At 49.8% G+C, this 18,982-nt stretch overlaps 2 protein-coding genes across 2 annotated transcripts; both read left to right on the top strand.

Annotated features, from left to right (window-relative positions):
- Positions 1 to 250: 250 nt before the first annotated feature.
- BCR38DRAFT_485089 (GTPase-activator protein for ras-like GTPase) lies at positions 251 to 8,727 on the top strand (the record flags this gene model as incomplete). Its single annotated transcript, XM_040863832.1, has 13 exons — positions 251 to 304; positions 399 to 1,907; positions 1,970 to 2,316; positions 2,372 to 2,486; positions 2,537 to 4,516; positions 4,574 to 4,861; positions 4,912 to 5,286; positions 5,338 to 5,424; positions 5,532 to 5,704; positions 5,754 to 6,430; positions 6,485 to 8,327; positions 8,403 to 8,655; positions 8,713 to 8,727. 13 exons carry the CDS (start codon positions 251 to 253, stop codon positions 8,725 to 8,727), a joined length of 7,716 nt encoding a protein of 2,571 aa, XP_040715361.1.
- Positions 8,728 to 14,168: 5,441 nt separating this feature from the next.
- On the top strand, positions 14,169 to 16,403 carry BCR38DRAFT_514625 (alpha-amylase; the record flags this gene model as incomplete). The annotated part of the gene is made up of 9 exons (XM_040865072.1): positions 14,169 to 14,390; positions 14,449 to 14,498; positions 14,573 to 14,681; positions 14,751 to 15,104; positions 15,163 to 15,233; positions 15,283 to 15,368; positions 15,425 to 15,501; positions 15,631 to 15,658; positions 15,711 to 16,403. 9 exons carry the CDS (start codon positions 14,169 to 14,171, stop codon positions 16,373 to 16,375), a joined length of 1,662 nt encoding a protein of 553 aa, XP_040715360.1. The 3' UTR covers positions 16,376 to 16,403.
- Between the last annotated feature and the right edge of the window lie 2,579 nt (positions 16,404 to 18,982).

The raw sequence follows: 18,982 nt of genomic DNA, 5'->3' as shown, positions 1-18,982 counted from the left end.
CCTATCTTTGGGGTTCCCACACACCCGGGACTCGGCAGCTTTAAACCACCTTACCGTGTCCAGGACAGGCCGCATACGGCAGTCCGGCAGTTGAAGAAATTGGAGAACCTTTGCGTCCCTTGCGACCTGTGCAACTCTGCGGTTTGCGACTGGTCGACAAATACCCCTACTCAAAATCGCTAACGGAAGTGCTTTATGGCGCCGTCAATATGACAAGTAGCTGGCCCATAGCGAGTCGACGGTATACAAGATGAATGGCGATGCGGGCCTCGTGGGCAGTTTGGTCGAAAGACTTACCACTAGGGTACTGGGAGCCCTCTTTTTTTCTGCCTCTCCTGCCGAGTGTCGCAGCCCATTGATGCCTCGTTGAAGAACGTGACTAATCCGTCTGTTGATAGCTTCCACATCGTACGGGCACCCAGGCTCAAGATCTCCGCCACGACGACATAGCCGTTATTTCTCGTGCCACCCTCCTCAAGATAAGCGCTTCGTCAATATCAGTCGTGCTAGGCGCCCTCGTAACGCTCTTGGAAGAGCTCTGCCGCCCCTATAAGAGTTTCGGAATACACCCACCTCATGTTGTCCTTTCCGAGCTGTACGTGCTGGCATTGGCCGCCGACTGTTGTTCTGCCCATTGGCAGGCTGCGCTAGGCAATGGCACCAAGGCTGGAGCAGCCACTTACGGCCATGTCAAACCAAGTTCCGCGGCGCAACAACACCTCCACCCCCTCGATGACCAGTTGGTAACAAGAATATGCGATTACCTCAAGACGGTACTCGATCCCATGCCAGACGGCTACATGCTCCCAGCGCGGACTATTCTAGATAACGAAACGACCCGGGATATACTCGAACTGCGCTTGGGCGAGTCGCCCTCGAGGGTAGCATCCTCGGACGGCTCGGACGAATTCGTGGAGACCTCGCGCATGCGCAATAGCCATGTCAGAGAAATTGAACCACATGCGAGGACTATAGTGGAGTTCATGACCGCGTCGAGCTGGCAGCCCACTTTTGAATACTTCAGAGGAGTTATTTACAGCATACGAACCGCCGTGCCTATACAGCCCAGTGCGCCGCAACCGCTGGCCCTGGCCGAGGATGAACGGTCCTCTTTGGTGATAATGCGACTACTATCGTACTGGTGGGTGGACGGCCAAAAATTAGGCATTCTTCTCCAGGAGTTGTGCTCGAGTTTCCTTCACTTCCGGAAACCTTTTCAGAACACGGTGGCCATCGTCGTTCCTTTACTTATCATAAGATGGCTCGATCGGTATCCCAATGAGTTCGTGATGCTGCATAACCAGCATAGGAGGCTCGACGGCGGGCCTGACACGCTCTTCGATATGACGCAAACCATTGTCGACAATGGGAGAAGAAGAATCATGTTGTATCCATTCCAAAGCATGCTTCTCTTCCTCATCCCTGACGTCTTCGAAGTAGCTAGCAACCTCCGCGAAATCAAAGGCAGCGGCATGGGGAAGCGAGTTCAGTTCCTCGAGGGATTGCGGAAGGCGCTGCGCAACCGGAACGAAGCGGCTGGATATTGTTTGGTGTGCATACTTCGCGCTGCGAGACATTTCGACATGGATAGCGACGCCGCGATTGTCAGTTATGCCATGGATGTCCAGGACGAAGTCCGAGATGCAGTCTTCAGGCGATACTCCAGTACAGACAGCAGTGGCGTCTTTGATCAGGATTTGACGACAGCTGCATTCATTGGTCTTACCCACCTGAATTTTGAGGGCACCGTAGAGTCGCTTTCGCAGACATGCTTGCATCCTTCCTCGCCGCAAACTTTCAAGATTGCCATTATACAGGCATGTTCGTACTTTGCTCGTGAGCATGATGCCGAGGAGTATCGTCCACTCTTTGTAGAAGTGGCCGGCTTCATACAGAGCCAGTTAAGGGTAAGAGCTCCTGTAAAGTAAACGATCTGATCTGGGCTATCTGGGCTAACTGAATTGTCTAGACGATGTCTGCTATATCCGCAGAAATGTATATCAGCGACTACACTCTGCAACGCAGGGGCTCCGAGACAAGCGCCCCAAGTATTTCTATGATATGCAATATTTTGAACTTCCTCGATGCATCGCCGACCACATTGTTTGAGAATGCTTCTCCGGATACCACGGTCGACTTCTACGAAAACAATTTCGAGGCTTTTGTGTCTTGCTTGGTTTCGGCGGACGAACAAGTGAGGGCCCTGGCCAGTGTCTTGGCGAAACGGCTCCTTGCTGAAGACGGTATCCTTGCGTCGCTGCGGAAGATCAAGCGACTTGACTCTCAGGGGTTCAAGAACAAGTTCTGGCGGCTGACGTGAGTTCATCATTGGCTTAGTGTGCAATGTGCTGTTTTACTGATTTCCTGATAGCTCGCTCGTACTTCTGAAAATGATTGAAAAGTATGATCAAGAAGACGGTGGAGCCGTATTAAAATCTATTCATGGCTATTTGAAGTCACGACTCCTCCTACTCAACTCCATCAAAGTAAGGAGGCTAGCCCATCTATCCGTCTGTTATTCTAACATGTCTATCAGGAGCTCTCAGAGGTTTCTGAAGATATTGCCGAACGCACAACAGCGTCGACGAAACTCGAGACGTTATTCCTCGTGTCTCTCTGTTCGGCTGATATCGAGACCTGTGAACTTGTTACGACGTGCATAGGGCTCTTCAATCAAGAATGCCGGCTGATAGACTCGGCCTCTGAAGCAGCCAAGACTGGACCACCTCTACTACGCAACAGTGACATATTTGGAGAGATCGCATCCCGCGACTTCAGATTTACTGGGATTGTAGCTTTCCAGAAGCGTATCCGTGGTCTCTTACGAAGGATGCAGTACCCGAGCGTAGGGATACTAGATGCGTGGGAATTCGCCTTCGACCGCTGGATACATTTGTCAAAGGATGTATCTGCTACTCCTGTGGATAATGTCGACGATAGAATGCTCACTGAATGGCGCAACTACTCAGGATTTCTCGCCTCGTTGGGCGGAATTTGTACCGCTGAGCAGGCTTTTGTCCTTGAGGAGCCCGCCATCGGTGGATTGAGATGGATCGATAGATTGTCAACGGACAACATTGAAGAGCCATTGCTCCATCGCTTCCTTCGGCTTAGTATCCAACTACTGGCATGTCCCAACGTACGGGTCCGGGAAACAATGAGAGAAGTTCTGTCCGCCGAGATAGCGCCCAGTCTGTATCAACCACTCTTTAAAGGGCTCGAGTCGGAGCTCGAAATCCTCTTCACCGGCGCGTTGGAAACGTCTGGCAAGGTGCAGCAAGATGCCGAGATCATCTTCGCCGAACAAGCAGCATCCCTGTTAAGGGCACTTGTCGAGCGACTTGTTACGCCGTCCGAGCTTGGTGCTGCATCCTCGGTGCATTTAGGCTCGTTAACCTTGAGTTTCGCCAAGTTTCTGGACGGATATACTGATAATCCAAGCTGCCTAAGGATCAAAATCAAGGTATGCCAACTATGCGAGATCGTCACAAAAAAGAAGGAACACCTGAACCTTCGGGACGATGTACGGATACGGAATCAGCTGCTAGAATATATCTTCGGTTGGATTGCTCGTCCTCGCTCCCCGCGACAAGACGCCTACAATGGTCGTCAGGATGAGATGGCCCGCTGCCAAAGAGATCTTGACAAGGCGTGTCTTCGTTCGCTGGCAGAATTAACCTTCCGCCTGCCTCTCCAACCAGGCGATGGCCAAAACGACGCGGGGACCAGCGAGCTGAAGTCCCAAATGTTCCACACCTACTTCAATCGATTCCTATCTCTACTCAACTACGATCCTATGGAGGCTCATAGAGGCGACCTGGCTGGACCTTTGGGCCAGCGTGACGACACAACACCTACAGCTGACCTCGCTATCACCATCTTGTCTAACCTCCTCAGTGCCAACATTGACGTCGGCCTGAAGCATTCGCTAAGCATTGGCTATCATGAGAATGTGGAGATACGCACAGCCTTTGTCAAGGTCCTCTACAATATCCTTGTCCAGGGAACCGAGTTCAGCAACTTGTCAGATGCTGCTGTGAGTGAGAAGTACGAAGAGTTGTTAGAACTTCTCACACACGACATGCATCTTGCCGTGGCCATCAGCAGCATCTGCCCCAGTAACGAGGTCGATGAGCTGACCATCTCGCTGCTCAACGTTTTCGAGACCCGAGGCCTCACCTATGAGCTCATGGATGCCTTGATCAAGCAAGAAATTGAAGAAACGGAGAACGAGTCTGAGATCTTACGCCGCAACTGCGTCGCTACCAAGATGCTTTCTGTATACGCCAAATGGAAGGGCGCTCAGTACCTTCGCGACACACTCCAAAAGGTTGTCGAGCGATTGATGCTCACGTCGAAAGACCTGGACCTTGAGTTGGATCCTGCAAGGATCCAGTCCCAAGAGGAGGTCCAGAAAAATGCACTGCAGTTGCGCATTGTTGCCAAAGTCTTCATCGATGATATTCGTGCCTCCTCGGCCAACATTCCAACATCCTTCCGCAAGATCTGCAGCATAGTGGGTACCCCTTATTCCGAGTACTTGAATGTGCCCACTCTAACATGTTTTTGACAGATCTCTTCAGCAGTCATGCCCAAATTCCCAGAAGCTAAATACACAGCTGTCGGTGCCTTCATCTTCCTGAGATTCTTCTGCCCGGCCATTGTAGCCCCGGATGCTGAAGGCCTTGTTAGCACTGCACCCTCTAAGGAGATGCGCCGAGGGCTTCTCCTGATTGCGAAAGTCGTTCAAAACTTAGCAAACAACGTTCTCTTCGGCGCCAAGGAACCTTACATGTTTCCTCTGAATGATCTCCTAACACAAAACATCTACAAAGTGACGACGTTCCTCCGCGAAATCTCGGTAAGTGATCGAGAGTCTCTGCAAGATGACGAGGTACTTACAATGCGAAGGTCCCGCCTGAAATACCCGTCGCCCGTCCCACAGAAGGTGAAACGTTTGACTTTGGGTCATGTGTTGCGCTTCATAGATTCCTATACGACCACTGGGACCAGGTTCGTCAGAGACTGATGTCCCAAGAACGGCGAGACTACGTAAGATCCCCTGTTGAAGTTGCCCGCGGTCGCTCGCCCGTACTTGAGCCTCTGCGTGCTCTGATTACTAACCTGGGGCCACCGCCTCTCGCTGTTACGTGGAACCGGCCGCAAATCTCGGCCAACAGTCCACCTTCTTACTCTAGGTTCCAACATTTCATGCTTCGAAATGCTTTCCGCAGTACTGAGTCATTCATGACTTCTCGAGCCGTTTATGACGGAGGCGAAAGCAAGGTTCGTTCTTTGGACTAACGTTGGTGTGAGGTCATACGCTAATCATCGTAGGACGGGCTTTCTATCATATGTGTGATCCTTCGCCACATTGACTCGGAGTCTATTGACTATGATACTCTTCTTCACTGTTACCTCAAGGTGTGTTACGCGATATATATGCCCCTACATTTTCCTGAGAAGATCAATATTCTTTATCATCATGGGTATTGAATACCAATTGAGTACTTCCACTGACACTGTACTAGATTGCTAGTCGCCTGTGGCATCGACCATTTGGGTTGCTCATCGATGCAACATGCTACAACGGCCAAAATGAGCCTCAAGACGACATATTCAAGAAACTTGAGTTGCTAAGTCCAACAGAACTCTCCCGTATGTTGTCCAGGATTTACGTGTACAATATGAACAGTGCTTTCAGGTATGCCCCTCACGTCCTGTGCTAGTATTGCTTCGCTCACAATACACAGGAAATGCCTGCGGCGCATCCTCCGGGTTGCAACCAAGAGTGATACGAGCATCTTTAACCCTGGCAATGTCGACTACCACCTGATTGGCAGTCTTCAAGACCTTCAGGCTCACTTCCACCTGAGCCAGCTCCACCTTCCCAAAGACACTATTAGTGTTGTGACCGATACCAGATATGTCTTCCAACCTATTACCCGCCTGTCCAAGACAAAGGGCAAGATCGAGGTGACCATCAAAGTTGGAAGCCAGTTTGTTCAAGTTACAACGGCCAAGAAGCAGGAGGTGCACCCAGGGTTCCGCCTTCACGCAACAGTCAACGACATCTTCCGACTAGGCGATGTCGACGAGGCACCCACATCTATCCCCACCGAGGATGACTCCGCCTTTGGGCTTCGTGCAGATAATGGCAAGATCGTCATGTACTTTCAGAGCCCGAAGAAACTTGATGTCTTGCAAGCCGTTCGAGGCGCCAAGGCCAAGTATGCCAAAGACACGAGGGCCATGAAGTCCTTCGAGAGACTGATTCGACCTCAAGATGTCCCGGGCACATTGCTGAACCTTGCGCTCACCAATCTCGCTGCCCCTGACCCGGTTCTTCGTCTTTCTTCCTATAATCTGCTGGGTGCTCTTTGTCGGGCCTTCAAGTTCAAGGCCGCATCTAAGTTCATGTGTATTCGAGGTATGTTTGTTTATTGCCATATTTTAAACGGCCTGCGCTAATGTCTGCCGTCAGACGTGTCGGTGCCACTGGATCCCACGCAGTTCATCGTGAACATTAGCAAGGTTCTTGCCCACGAGGAGCCCCAACTTACTTCGGATTTTTTGAATGAATTCTTCGTCGGCTGGGAGAGTTTCTCGGATGAACAGAAGCCCCTGAGTCTAGCATACATGGCGCCATGGCTACCAAGCCTGCGAACTTCGCTTCTCGGGGACGAGGCTGATAGCGAGAAGGGCAAGGAGAAGATTGCTGCCATCTTCCGCAAACTGATTGACGTGTGCATCACAGATCCCACTCTCGGCTTGACGCTGGAACATACAGTATGGCCGTCTATATACAAGGACGAGACATTACTGGACATATTCCTCGAGGAGATCCTCAAGGCAGCCCTAAGTCTGGGGTTCTATGATGAGCAGACACAGTGCCTAACGTCCATAGTGACAGCCATCGGCACCATCACCCTTCGTGGCAAAATCATATCGCGCTTGAGGAAGGCCTTGAACCGGTCTTCCCAGCGGCCGACCAAGTATCTGCCCGACAATGCGGTCTGGTCCGAGATATGCGTGCTCCTCCAGTTCTGTCTTTCCTTGTCATTCGACTGTGGTGTTCAGTCGCAGGTGTATCTCCCTGAAATTTTCCACATCGTGACCATGCTGGCCAACACTGGCCCTTCGGACGTACGAGTCCTCGTCCACCGGCTTCTCATTAACTCGATCCACGCGGCCTGCACCTCTTTCAAACTCGATGACGCCAAGTTGTCTAAACTTCGCAGCACGCTTGAAACTTTGTCGGAGCCAAGAAACGACGTCTTTGCTGCTCCCGTGTTTTCCCGCGATGGCGCCTCCATATCAACGAATCAAGAGACTGGTCCTACGCTTTCGTCGACCGAGAACCTCGCATCGTTGCTCTTCGAGATCTGCTCCATCGCGGGACCATCTGTGGACATGGCCAACGCATGGCGGTCCCGATGGATGAGTTTAGTCGCGAGTACGGCGTTCCAGAACAATCCCGCAATCCAGCCACGAGCGTTCACCGTCATGGGGTGCTTGGCTCGTGAAGAAGTGGACGATGATCTGCTGTACCAAGTTCTGGTTGCTCTACGTAACTCGGTTGGGCGACATGGTGAAGATCACCACAACGAGATGCTTGTGGCTATCGTCACATCCCTGTCCAAGATGATGGGAAAGCTCAACACGGCCTCTCGCTATGGATTCCAGTTGTTCTGGCTGGCCATGTCGCTGCTCCGCCTTGTCCCACCCAATCTCTTCAACTGTGCTGCCAACTTCTTGGAAGCTGTGCTTACCAACATTGGGACGTCAAGCGAGCTGAGGAGCGAAAAGATGGCTCAGTTGCTTTTGCAAGGTCGCGTGCAACTGGAAGAGGCAGCTCTACCCCTCGACGATGCATATGGCATCCACTTCGCGGCCGAAAACTTCCCCTTTGCCGTCTGCGCTTGCCTAGTGCGCGGTCTCACGGACACCGTGACGAGGGCAACAGCTTTGCGTGTGCTCTCCACCTTCCTCGAAATGACCAACACTTCAGCTTCTACTTTCTTATCCGAGAAAGTACCGAGAAATCTGCAAAGTTCACCATATCTTGCCCTCATCCAGGCCCGAGCGGTCGAGCTGGAAGAGTTTAAGGACACGCTGTGGCTGTCGGGTATCAACCCCACCAATGTCGTAGGTCTAAGCACCTCGCGCGGCTTGCGCGATCTCTCTGCCATCAGCGACAAAGATCTACTCCTCAATACGGCCATCGAGCTAGTCGACTTCCAGTATCTCGAGGATGTGGTGCAGAACCGCACGCTAGTTTGGCTGAATGAACTAGCCGTGGGCAGACCGGCAGTTATAATGCATCTGTAAGCCGCCCAGCCCCTGCTCTCTCACTTCCCCTAAACAATGCAACCTTGAAACTAACCGCACGTCATACACAGCGCTGCACCAATCGCGCACATCCTCGACGACATCCTGTTGCACTGCCAGAACTCGGTCACGCTGGCCTCGGCGCATATCCTACTTCAGTCTATTGCGTCCAATCCCAAAGTCGCCAAATCCATCGATTCGACGGGCGTGCTGAACGAGATTTTGGAGGATATGGGATTCGGGGGCTTATGGCGTTCTTGCAGCTTCAATCAGGCGCAGGAGCCGGATAAGCAGTGCTTTGCTTTGACGGAGAAGCTTATTGAGGTATGTTTTGGTCCCAGGTAATTGTTGAATGTTACATGCTAATTTGTTTGATTGCAGCTTATTATCGTCTGAAGTATTGTGATCCTGAGAGACGAACACTAGGACTTTTGTTGGTTGGTTAGTTGAAGTATCTATCTTGAATGACTAAGCGAGTGAGTTGGCTGCAAAGCGTGGTGGTACCCGCAATTTAATCCGATCAGAAGAAGAGTGAGGGAGTGAGTGGGATGTTTTAGTACTGTCTACTGTAAAGCTACTAGGCTCCTGCCTAGATGTGCTTGAGTACAGGTAGTTGGAGATGAACAGGTATGATGAGGTGGATACCATTTGTTGCATGTTGGTATAGAGGAAGTGTGGAAGTGTTGCGAGGCCTTTCCCCGTGTCTTGCAAACTGAATGAATGGTGCAAATGTTGAAATTTTGGATACTCGACTTTGATGGTGTGAATATGACGCTCTAATCATGCCTTTGAAGTGACATTATCAGTGTACTGTATTGCGGCAACAGCAAGTAGTTAGGAGACGGGTTTGCTGGTCATAGTGAGTGATTTTGATCGTTGTTTTCCGCCTTTGAACTATATCCGTCAGCGTAGGGTATTTGTCATTTCTCATAATATGGTTCTATTTAGCCGAGAGGATATATCAAACGAACAATTTGGAACAGGCGGGAGTCTTCCCGATCGCTCTTTTGACTGATCCTTAGCATGATGACAGGGCATATCATCTAGGAAGGAATTTGACAAGACTGCAAGGATAGTCTCCGGGCCTATGAGGCCTATAGAACGAGTCAACGATGACGAGTTGTCCCAACGTTGAGAGCTAGTATTCCTGCAATTTTTAACGATTACCACCACGTAAGATACGGTCAGGCCAAACTCCGCCAAATTTATCTACCAGATAGCAAGTTCCGCTCTGTTTGGTATGAGGCGTTTTCAGGAGCTACTCGTATAATAAACGCGCTAGGATTTATTTCTAAGGCTCTCATTGAATAGTCTCTGCGAAAAGCGTCGCATAATTTCAACCTTGATAGGTGAGGACCTCTGGGAGTATACGCTGAATTGTGGTGAGTATACATCTACGCCACTGACGAGCATGTAAATCTAATTATTTCAGATCAACGAAAGTCGCAGGAATCCGGCAAGGTCAACGGGATAAGAGTTTCTGTCAGGGCGTCACTAAGTGTTCCTCGGTATCTTGAACTTATAAGTCACAAGATGTCCTCTTGAAACTTTCGCCCATTATAGTCTGCTCACAATGCCCCAGACTCAAAACCCTTGGGCCCTCGCACTCACTGCATGCTATTTTTAGAATTTCCGTGTTTCTTTGCCTTCAAGAGATCCTCGGTCTTCCATGAACGTCCACTTGAGGTTGTCGGCAATCTCGGGTGTGTCGGACTTAGTGATTTGCCATTACAACTGTTCGTCGACGAGCTGCTTGAAGCGCCCTCATGTTTGGTTCAATCCATCCGCGTACGTGCAGCGGTAGATAACCCAGCCCCATTTGTCTTGTTACAAGTTCAAGGTCGCGAGTGACAGCTTTCTCCCGCACTCGGGCGAATCCGTTTCTAGGCGATGTGCGATGTGTTTGCTTAGAAGCGGTGGTTCTGTTGGCTGACGGGCGCGTTGCTAAGAACGGAAGCCGAGTTTGGGTCGAAACTTGAACAGAGTGTGACCGACAGATTGCATAGTTGCCGCTGCTAGAGATGTGGAATTCATGAAGTGCAAATAAGTTTGTTGGGAAATAAAAGGCGGAAAGACAAGAAGAAATATTGGATATGACAGACGGCAAGGTGCTTGACGTTAATTTAAGGACAAATTCAGAAGAGACTCGAATTGGCAACTCTAGAAGGAATGTGCTATTCTAAGCCGCATTTGCATCTATGCGCCGGATTTATCGATGCGACCTCTTTACGGCGAATGCCTTGCCTAATTACACCGCTTCCATTTGTATATACATAAAATCCAAATCATTATCCCATCATCATCCAGCCCCAGCGATTTCCCTGATGCGCGAGTGGTCTCCTTTACCCTAGTTCTCCAAGAGATATTTCAAATTGGAGATTGTATCCTCAGTTTCCTTGACTTCCTTTAAGATGCTCTCGCGGGCAGCGACGTCTGTGGCTTGGTACTGAGTCCTGATGTAGCGGATCTGGTCAGCGACCCAGGTACGTGCGAGTCAAGGGCCCGTCAGGAACAATATGGGTTCTGTTGATGACGGGGGCTGGTAGCCACTGACGATCTTGATCGACCACAGCTGGAAATCGAGCTGCTATAATGAGCTACAAGTGCAGTTGGTTTTGGTTAGTTGATGCTCAGGTGCTTTGACTGGAATTTTAGACAGTGGAGACAGCAACACAACGAACTTCAACTCACCGGGAGTGGATGCTCGACTTGTGCACTTGTTGGGGCCACGGTGCGATCATCTGCTTCGAGGTCATGCCGGATGACGCATGGATCGCTGCAGCTCCTGGAGGCGATCGGGAACAAGTCTCATGTAACCTTGAGGTCCCTCCGGCCTCTGATATGTCAGCGAAATCTGTCGTATAGTGATCCCGGCTGACGTGACCTAGTCGTACTTTCTTGGAGGGCCGCATTTTCCCAAGCCACCCACAGCGCCATGGCCATACGAGGCAATTTCCTGGTCTGCCTCTGCCCACGCATAGTGTTACAGGTCATTGAGGCTTTGTTTCGCAATGTATCCACACTTATCCGTTGACTACTCGTCGCGAGCTAGAGGTTCCCAAGTCACACGTCGTGATGTCGCAGTACAACGGTTCAGCAATCTTCTTTTTGACTTTTAACATGGCACGCTCTCTTCCCCCTATTTCCACAAGCTTTGGAAGCCAGTTGATGTTACCAAAGTGAACGATACTTTACGGTTGGTCCAACTTACACGGCAGTGCTGCAGTGTATCGCCCGCTGAGCTTTTGTGTCAACTGCAACTTCGCCCGCGTTGCAGTTGGCATCCACACAATCCAGCGTGCTCGCTCTCCACTCGCACTCGTAAAATCAAATCAGTATCGCACAATATCGGCGCTGTTATGGACCGCGATATGAAATCATAACTCACTTTTGGGAGGGTGGCCAAACGGTTCGCTATTTGTGCATTCCCCATACTTGACCGCTTGGTATTTTGTGTTGGCCTTGCACTCTGACCCACTATCACCGTCTGAGTATCTGCACATGCATATTTCTTCACACTTTGTACGAAAGTGTGACTGCGTACCAATCGGCCTAGTAGTAGCCATCGATCACGTCTTTCCAGTTGCCGGCCTCGTAGCAAAATACCTTGTGGCCTCTGGCATATACGTAGGGATTGCTCTCGTGCTCGAAACCGCCTCCCCTGTTGAAATATATTGCTCGTCAGTCTCTATCCGCAGATAGGCAATTGCACGGGTTCACGATCTAGGTGACGGAGCAGCGCAACTCACTATCAAGATGTCGCTATCCTGGCCTCGCCGGCGTGGCATTGTCCATTGCAGTAACACCATATGCCACCATCATTGCCCCTTCCACGTCCTGTCAAGAGAGAAAGCCAGCTGAAACCACGTGGCATCTACGTTGTCGACGTCGAGTAAAGGTAAATAAACACTGGCAATTATTTGGCGCTGTATCTTTGGGGCAGAAAATCGGGCGTTCTTTATCGTCATTCTAGCAAAGCAAGTGTCTTGTCAGCTGCGTGTGTTATCTGTGTACAAGCACGACAAGAGGGATCTACTCGACTTACATCGCACCCATCTCTGTTGTATCCCGCGAGGTGGAAGTCATTCTCACAGTGTAGGTCCCTAGAAGACCTGCAGTCATGATACGTAAGGACTTTGCGGTCCTGACCATTCTCGCCAACGAGACTCTTGGTGTCAATCCCTGATGTCATGGCCAGCGTTGACCGAGACATCCTCGTCCATCAGCCCCCTCATGGCTGAGAATTGATCATCATCCGTATGAACGGCCCAGATCAAACACCCGCTTATGCCAATAGAGTTGGCCCACGCTAGCTTAATGCTCAAGATAACGCATCGTCGTACGCTATTAGCTGAACAGGGCCTGCTTTGGCACCACCGCTGAAGGGGCAGCCTGGCTCTGAGCAGTTGAGATTTACGAGCTCAGGCTTAACGCCCATGCGCTGGAGGAGCTAAGCTATGGGTTTGGTCTCTATCAGGGTTGTATGAGCTTGTATAATGGCACCGATAGGGTTGTTCCTGTCCCTATATGCGGAAATGCTGTGATATCTGTAGAGTTTCAGGTAGAAAGAGAGGTTAATTGTCTACATACGGTTTGTCTGGACAATCTGAACTATATACATGAGTAGAGTTTACCCCGCCTCCAGTGTAGATCTCCAAGCGAGTGCAGTACTAGATACCAAATATTGCTGACAATATCTCATATATATGCGAAATACAGTGGATAATCTTATTGAATCACGACTAACTTAATTAATGAAAAGTTAAACATACCAAGTGCACCTATATTGATTACGTATCACTGTCAACTCTTTGCACTCCCCAACCATTATCCTAAGACGTGTGTATTCCCGTTATAGGACTCTACTTACGCCGGAGGACTTACCATTATTAATCCCGCGAGGTTTCCGAGCTAACAACAAGTAACGATTTTTTACCAGCGCTTTTCTTAGTAGAATCGAAGGTATAGTGGTTTATCTATGGTTAAAGTATTTTAGTAACAGACGATCTGTGGACGCTGGAATCGGATGGGACGGGACGTTTAACTTCGTCCTAGCTTCAACATGGCAACTGGGATCGCGCGCTGAACTGGACTAAGTTTAATGCCTTTGATGGCCGGTCCAATTCTCGTCCATTTCGATACCTGTGTAGAAGGATAAAGTTGTATGGTGATTGCCGAGGGTTGCACCAATTTTCGTGTTGTCGTAAAGTGATTGCCACACTTATGGAGGCGGCGTGTCATGACTTCTCAATTGTGATACGTATGGCTAGTTATCGGTTGGGCCGGAAATCAGTGCGGAGTTGCTTGAATGCGAATCCGATGAACATGCAAAGGTGGGCCTCCCAAGGATACCCATGGGAACAGCTTATTTAACATCATCCTTTGGTGCATGATCTTCTCATGTCAGAAGCTTGGCAAGTAAGGCGCTGTTCGCGGGGAGGCCCTTCAAGACTTCAGATTGATCCAATGATGTATAGCCTTGTGGGGTGATCCCTCCCTTTAACACAAATGTGTGGTTGGCATCCCCAAGTTTCTACATAAGTATTCCTGCCTGCCAAGCTCCGGAAGTCGCAAGTTATGCGGTATCCAGTGCATACAGGTAGCAGTTTGGTCGTTATCGGTTACAACATCCCACCCCTGTGCCAAGCGCCGAATGGAGACACCAATAATGATCGGCAACAAACGAAAGTTAGAAGAAATAACGTGTGTTCACGAGCTTAGGGGTGTAGCACTGAACGAATCGAGACATATAAACACGTAATGACTCTTTTTGGAGGAGAAGTATACAACCTTCACATTGCTCAGCGCCTTTGCTTAATACGAGCCAGCCTGATGTCATGAAGGCAAGCAAAGTTCTGTCCACCTACTGGGCAGTCGTTGCCTCTGCTTTGAGCGCGGAAGAGTGGCAAAAGCAGTCAATTTATCAGGTCATGACCGACCGCTTTGCGCGTACCGATGGCTCGACGAGTGCTGATTGTGACTTGGTGACGTACTGCGGCGGAACCTGGAGGGGGCTGGTTAACAAGCTGGATTATATCCAAGGAATGGGTTTTACTGCTGTTAGTCAGTCTGAGCTATGCGGAACACGAGATACATTGTGTGCTAACCAACAACTAGGTCTGGATCTCACCCGTCGTAAAGAACATCGAGAGCTACACTGGCTGGGGGTATGTTAAGAGCGTGTTCAGTCCCTTTTCACCTATCTAGTCTTTGCATTGCGTACTGACCAACACGATTTCAGGAATGCTTATCATGGATATTGGGCTCAGGATATATGGTCGCTAAACCCCCACTTCGGCACAGAACAAGATCTGCTTGACTTATCAGCAGAGTTACATCGTCGTGACATGGTCAGTAATCTCGCTTCTTCATACAGTAGAGAGAAAGAAAAAGAGAAAATAACACGAGCTCATTCATAGAAACTGATGCTTGATGTTGTTACCAACCACATGGCCCATGACGGATGTGGCAACTGTAATATGACTTACAGTCTCTACAGCCCGTTCTCTTCTCGGTCATGGTTCCACCCGTACTGTACTATCAACTACGACAACGAAACCTCGATCGAGACATGTTGGCAGGGAGACGAAAAGGTCAGCCTTCCGGACCTGAGAACAGAGGACTCGGAAATCCGTAGCATCTTTCACGAATGGATACGCCACATGGTAACCAAATACTCGGTGGACGGGCTCCGGGTGGACAGTGCGAAACACGTGGAAACCGACTTCTGGCCTGACTTCGAGGCTGCATCCGGCGTATTCGCCCTTGGCGAGGTAAGAACTGAATCTTGTAGCGATGAGGGCTTCACGTGGCTGATCGAGAGAACAAAAGGTTCTAGACGGGGACCCGCAGCATATTTATCCGTGGACCGACTATCTGAGCGGTGTTATGAATTATCCAGTGTAAGTTCGCTTTTGCCAATCGAGTGCCATGACCCTGACCCTCTATTAGCTACTACTGGCTTCTTAGAGCCTTCCAGTCGTCGTCATCTACTATGGACGAACTCACGAATGGTATCAACACTATGAGTGCCAACAGTAAGTGAATGTTTTTGTCTGGATTGAAGTTTGCTCTGCAACTAACTTGGCATAAGTGAAAACCGCTACTCTAGGGTCATTCATTGAAAATCATGACCAGAAACGGTTCCCAGATATGTCGGGAGGGGACATGGTACGTTGTAGAAACATTTCATTCATTCAGAATCAGCACTGACTAGATTGCATTTTAGGCACTAGCAAAAAATGTAAGGAGCTTGCAGGTCATTATAGTCGCCCCCCATAGCTAAAAGGAATCTTGCAGGCAATCGCCTTCACAATGCTGATGGACGGTATGTCCCACACACTTTTGCACGGTTTCGTGCTCAACTCTAACCTTTGTAGGTATTCCGATCATATACCAAGGTCAGGAGCAGCACTTCGACGGCGGCGATGACCCTTTGAACCGCCAACCCATCTGGCCCTCCCAGTACGACACAACGGCTGAGTTGTACACCTGGATCAAGGTTCTGAACAGGATCCGCTCCCAGGCCGTCAAAGAACCCGGATACCTCTCAGATCAAGCGAACGCCACCACCCCGGATTCTCACACCATTGCTCTGCGAAAGGGCACTCCCGGCTGCCAGATGGTGTCCGTCTACACGAACATCGGCAGTAACAATAGTACTAGCTATGCCGTCAGTCTCCCTTCGAATTTCACGGGATTCGGAGAGTTTCAGTTCCTAGTAGAAGTCGTAGCATGTAGGGTACTGATGACAGATCACAACGGCATGTTGCGATTCGACATGGGGACGACACCCAAAATTTTCTACCCGGCGGAGAAGCTGTTACAGACGTGGGGCGCCATCTGTGGTGAAGGCCCTAGTCTGGATGTCTTGATCAGTAGTGCGGTTTCCTTTCATGCTGGTGTTGACCAAGGCGGATTTGAAGTCGATCTGCAACTACATGAGCCCGGCGATCACAATAGCAACAACGACGCGCCCAAGGGGAAAGATGACCAAGTCAATAAGATTGGTCTTCCTGACTGGTTAGCGACCGCCGGGAAATGAAAATGCAGGGAGGTTTGCGCTAATGGGCTCAGCGATGGAAACAGAGGGTTCAGGTTGGCATGGAACCGATCTGTGGCTTTTGATCATGTTTGACTGCTTCAGGCAAAGCTCTGTTGTATTTATCTCATGTAACCTCTCCATGTTTCGGTTTAACATTCTGCTTTCACTGCTTCGGTGTCAAGAACGCCTAGTTAATGGCAGGGAGAAGGTGGCGTCCGGGCTAGTCCATAAATGTAATTTGATATCTTGAGGCTACAAGGTCTTTCAGCTGACGACTAGCGTGATATACGACGAGACAGTGGGTAAATTACAGGGGCGTTGGCATGATCCCTGAGAGGTAAAGAGGAGCCTCGGAGATATCTTTGCATCGAGAATTATACCTGATATTTTGGACCATCAGAGATCTTACATCATGCCTTGAGCTAGGCCTTGAAACTACCTACTCCATGAACGACGATAGTCCAGAACTCTCCCATGCGGCCACCAGCGTTCCAGCTCCTGCCAATAACTACTATTTCTATGCTTTACAATCCCTATACCAAGCTAGACTCCGAGATCCCACTGTAAGAGAGGAAGTTGTGTTTTGGAGGAGACCCAATAGACTGAAAGCGCAGCTCGGAATGTTATCGGTACCGGAAGGAGCACAGTCAGGTCGTGCTTTGATTGATCCTAGGCCCAGTGTAGTATTCCAGGGATCACTGTTCAGGGCGACACTCATTCTTGCCGAAATTGATAAACTCGGCCTGGGTGATACAGCTCTAGCAGTTAACATGGCATCGTCCTCATCTTTAACGTCACCGGGAGCTGGTGTAAGCTTCGCTTGGTCAGTGTAGCGTTCGACAAGCAGTCATCTGGCAATTGCCTTCGAAGCATTGGCGGCCCTCAGTGCGGACATGTGACCAAGACGACCATGATGAGAGCTCAGAGCTCCCTGCGAACAAGAAGTTTAACGGAGTCGATTCTAGTGGCGGCGCAGGCTATCATCAATGCAGAACCAGCAAAGCAGCTTTCATGATCTAGACTTGCTCAAGCTTTAACAAACTTTCCAAGGCTGGGATAATTCCTTAAGCCGTCATCTGGCAAAATGTGCTCATTGCCGCTGGTAGTTGTAAATTAGCAATTTTGTAATGATTCCCGTGACCAGGCCTTCGTTGATCAGGCCTGACATGATTCAAAAGCCATAGAAAATCGGGAGAAAAGCCCTTTTTCAGTGTCCATGGGAACGTTGCAGCGTGATTAATGCCAGAGTCGTTGTTGAGTAGTAAACTGGTGAACCCATTTCGGCGCGTTGCATCATGTACCGCCGACTACCAAAAGCTGTCACACGTTTGAGCATCGGCGCCAATGTCTGCGAGTCTGGCATAAATTGCTAGAATGTCAGTCGTCACAGCTGCATAGAGAAGAAAAACTAGCAACGAGCTTCCTCCGTCTCGGAATGGATACTGGTTAGGAACAGTACTTATGAACTCACTCTTGCAGCATACCGTTGTTCATATATATTCCGTGACTCTTAAGTCCCTGGGCTATCGCGTGGACCAGCGTTATTCCGCCCACTTCCGTCATCCTCGCCAACAGCATCATCAATACGGCAATTTGGGCGCCACACCAGCCGTAAAGATTATTGGAGACCTGACCGGCAGACCTCGGGGTTCAATGTGTTGAATATAATGTTGGCTTGCTCCCTTTTCGTTCCTGGCGCCTGGGCTATACATTAGCAAAAGCTCTGGTTTGGAGGAGGTGGAGAAGCTTCTAGACATGGCATTTTGAGCACTACATCAGCTAAGGATACCTCCCAAATGCAAATTTTTGTCTATCGGGCTCAGACAGGAAAAGTCGTGAAATGAAAAAAGGGCCTGGCCACTAGCAGCGCCGCACTACACAAACAGTGGCGAAGATCAGCGTGACCACTTTGGTTATGATTCCGGCCGCCGCATCTGCCCGGGCATTCACCTTGGCGAGCGCGGTCTCCGGATCGGCGTTGCAAAGCTCCTTTGGGGTGTAGATATTGCGCCATCCAAAGAAACCGGCCACGGGCTATCATGATGGTTTCCTTGCGGCACCGAGAGACTTTCGCGTCGACGTGACCGTGAGTTCCCATGCTCATTGTGACACTATACTCCGCGAATTCGGGATGGCCAAGACAGCCGTTTTTACTAAGTATGAAGATGGATTATACGGCCTATCATGGGATTCTATGAAGTTGAGAAGACAGGCTGCTATTAAATTTCAACGTTTTAGGGTGGGGGAAGGAGGTTATGGGAGAGGTTGCTAAGATTAAAGGGTAGGCTTGGATGTGGTAATGTTGGTAGTATGTACAGTAAGTGGCCAATCCATGGATGAATCCGCGAAGCGGAATCTGCTTGAGCAAGTTATTCCCAGCAATATCGATGAAGCAGGTCATCCAGCAAATGCGTGATAGATTCCCTGAGTCTGATACAACACAGCTTGTTCATGGCTTCGTAAGGGTCGCTGAGGAATCGGAGAGCACCCTCTTAGAGATGAAGATCTTCTAGTGTACACTGAGACACCTGGATCAAACTTGATACAGAAGGGTCGAATTCAGATGCAGATACAGAGGTGCCAGTACTCCCAGTTGGCAGGGATAAG

This window comes from Pseudomassariella vexata (assembly GCF_002105095.1).
Source record: "Pseudomassariella vexata strain CBS 129021 chromosome Unknown BCR38scaffold_7, whole genome shotgun sequence".
Lineage (NCBI taxonomy): Eukaryota > Fungi > Ascomycota > Sordariomycetes > Amphisphaeriales > Pseudomassariaceae > Pseudomassariella > Pseudomassariella vexata.
Note: the sequence above shows the minus strand (reverse complement) of the source record. Positions and strands in the feature narration are given on the sequence as shown.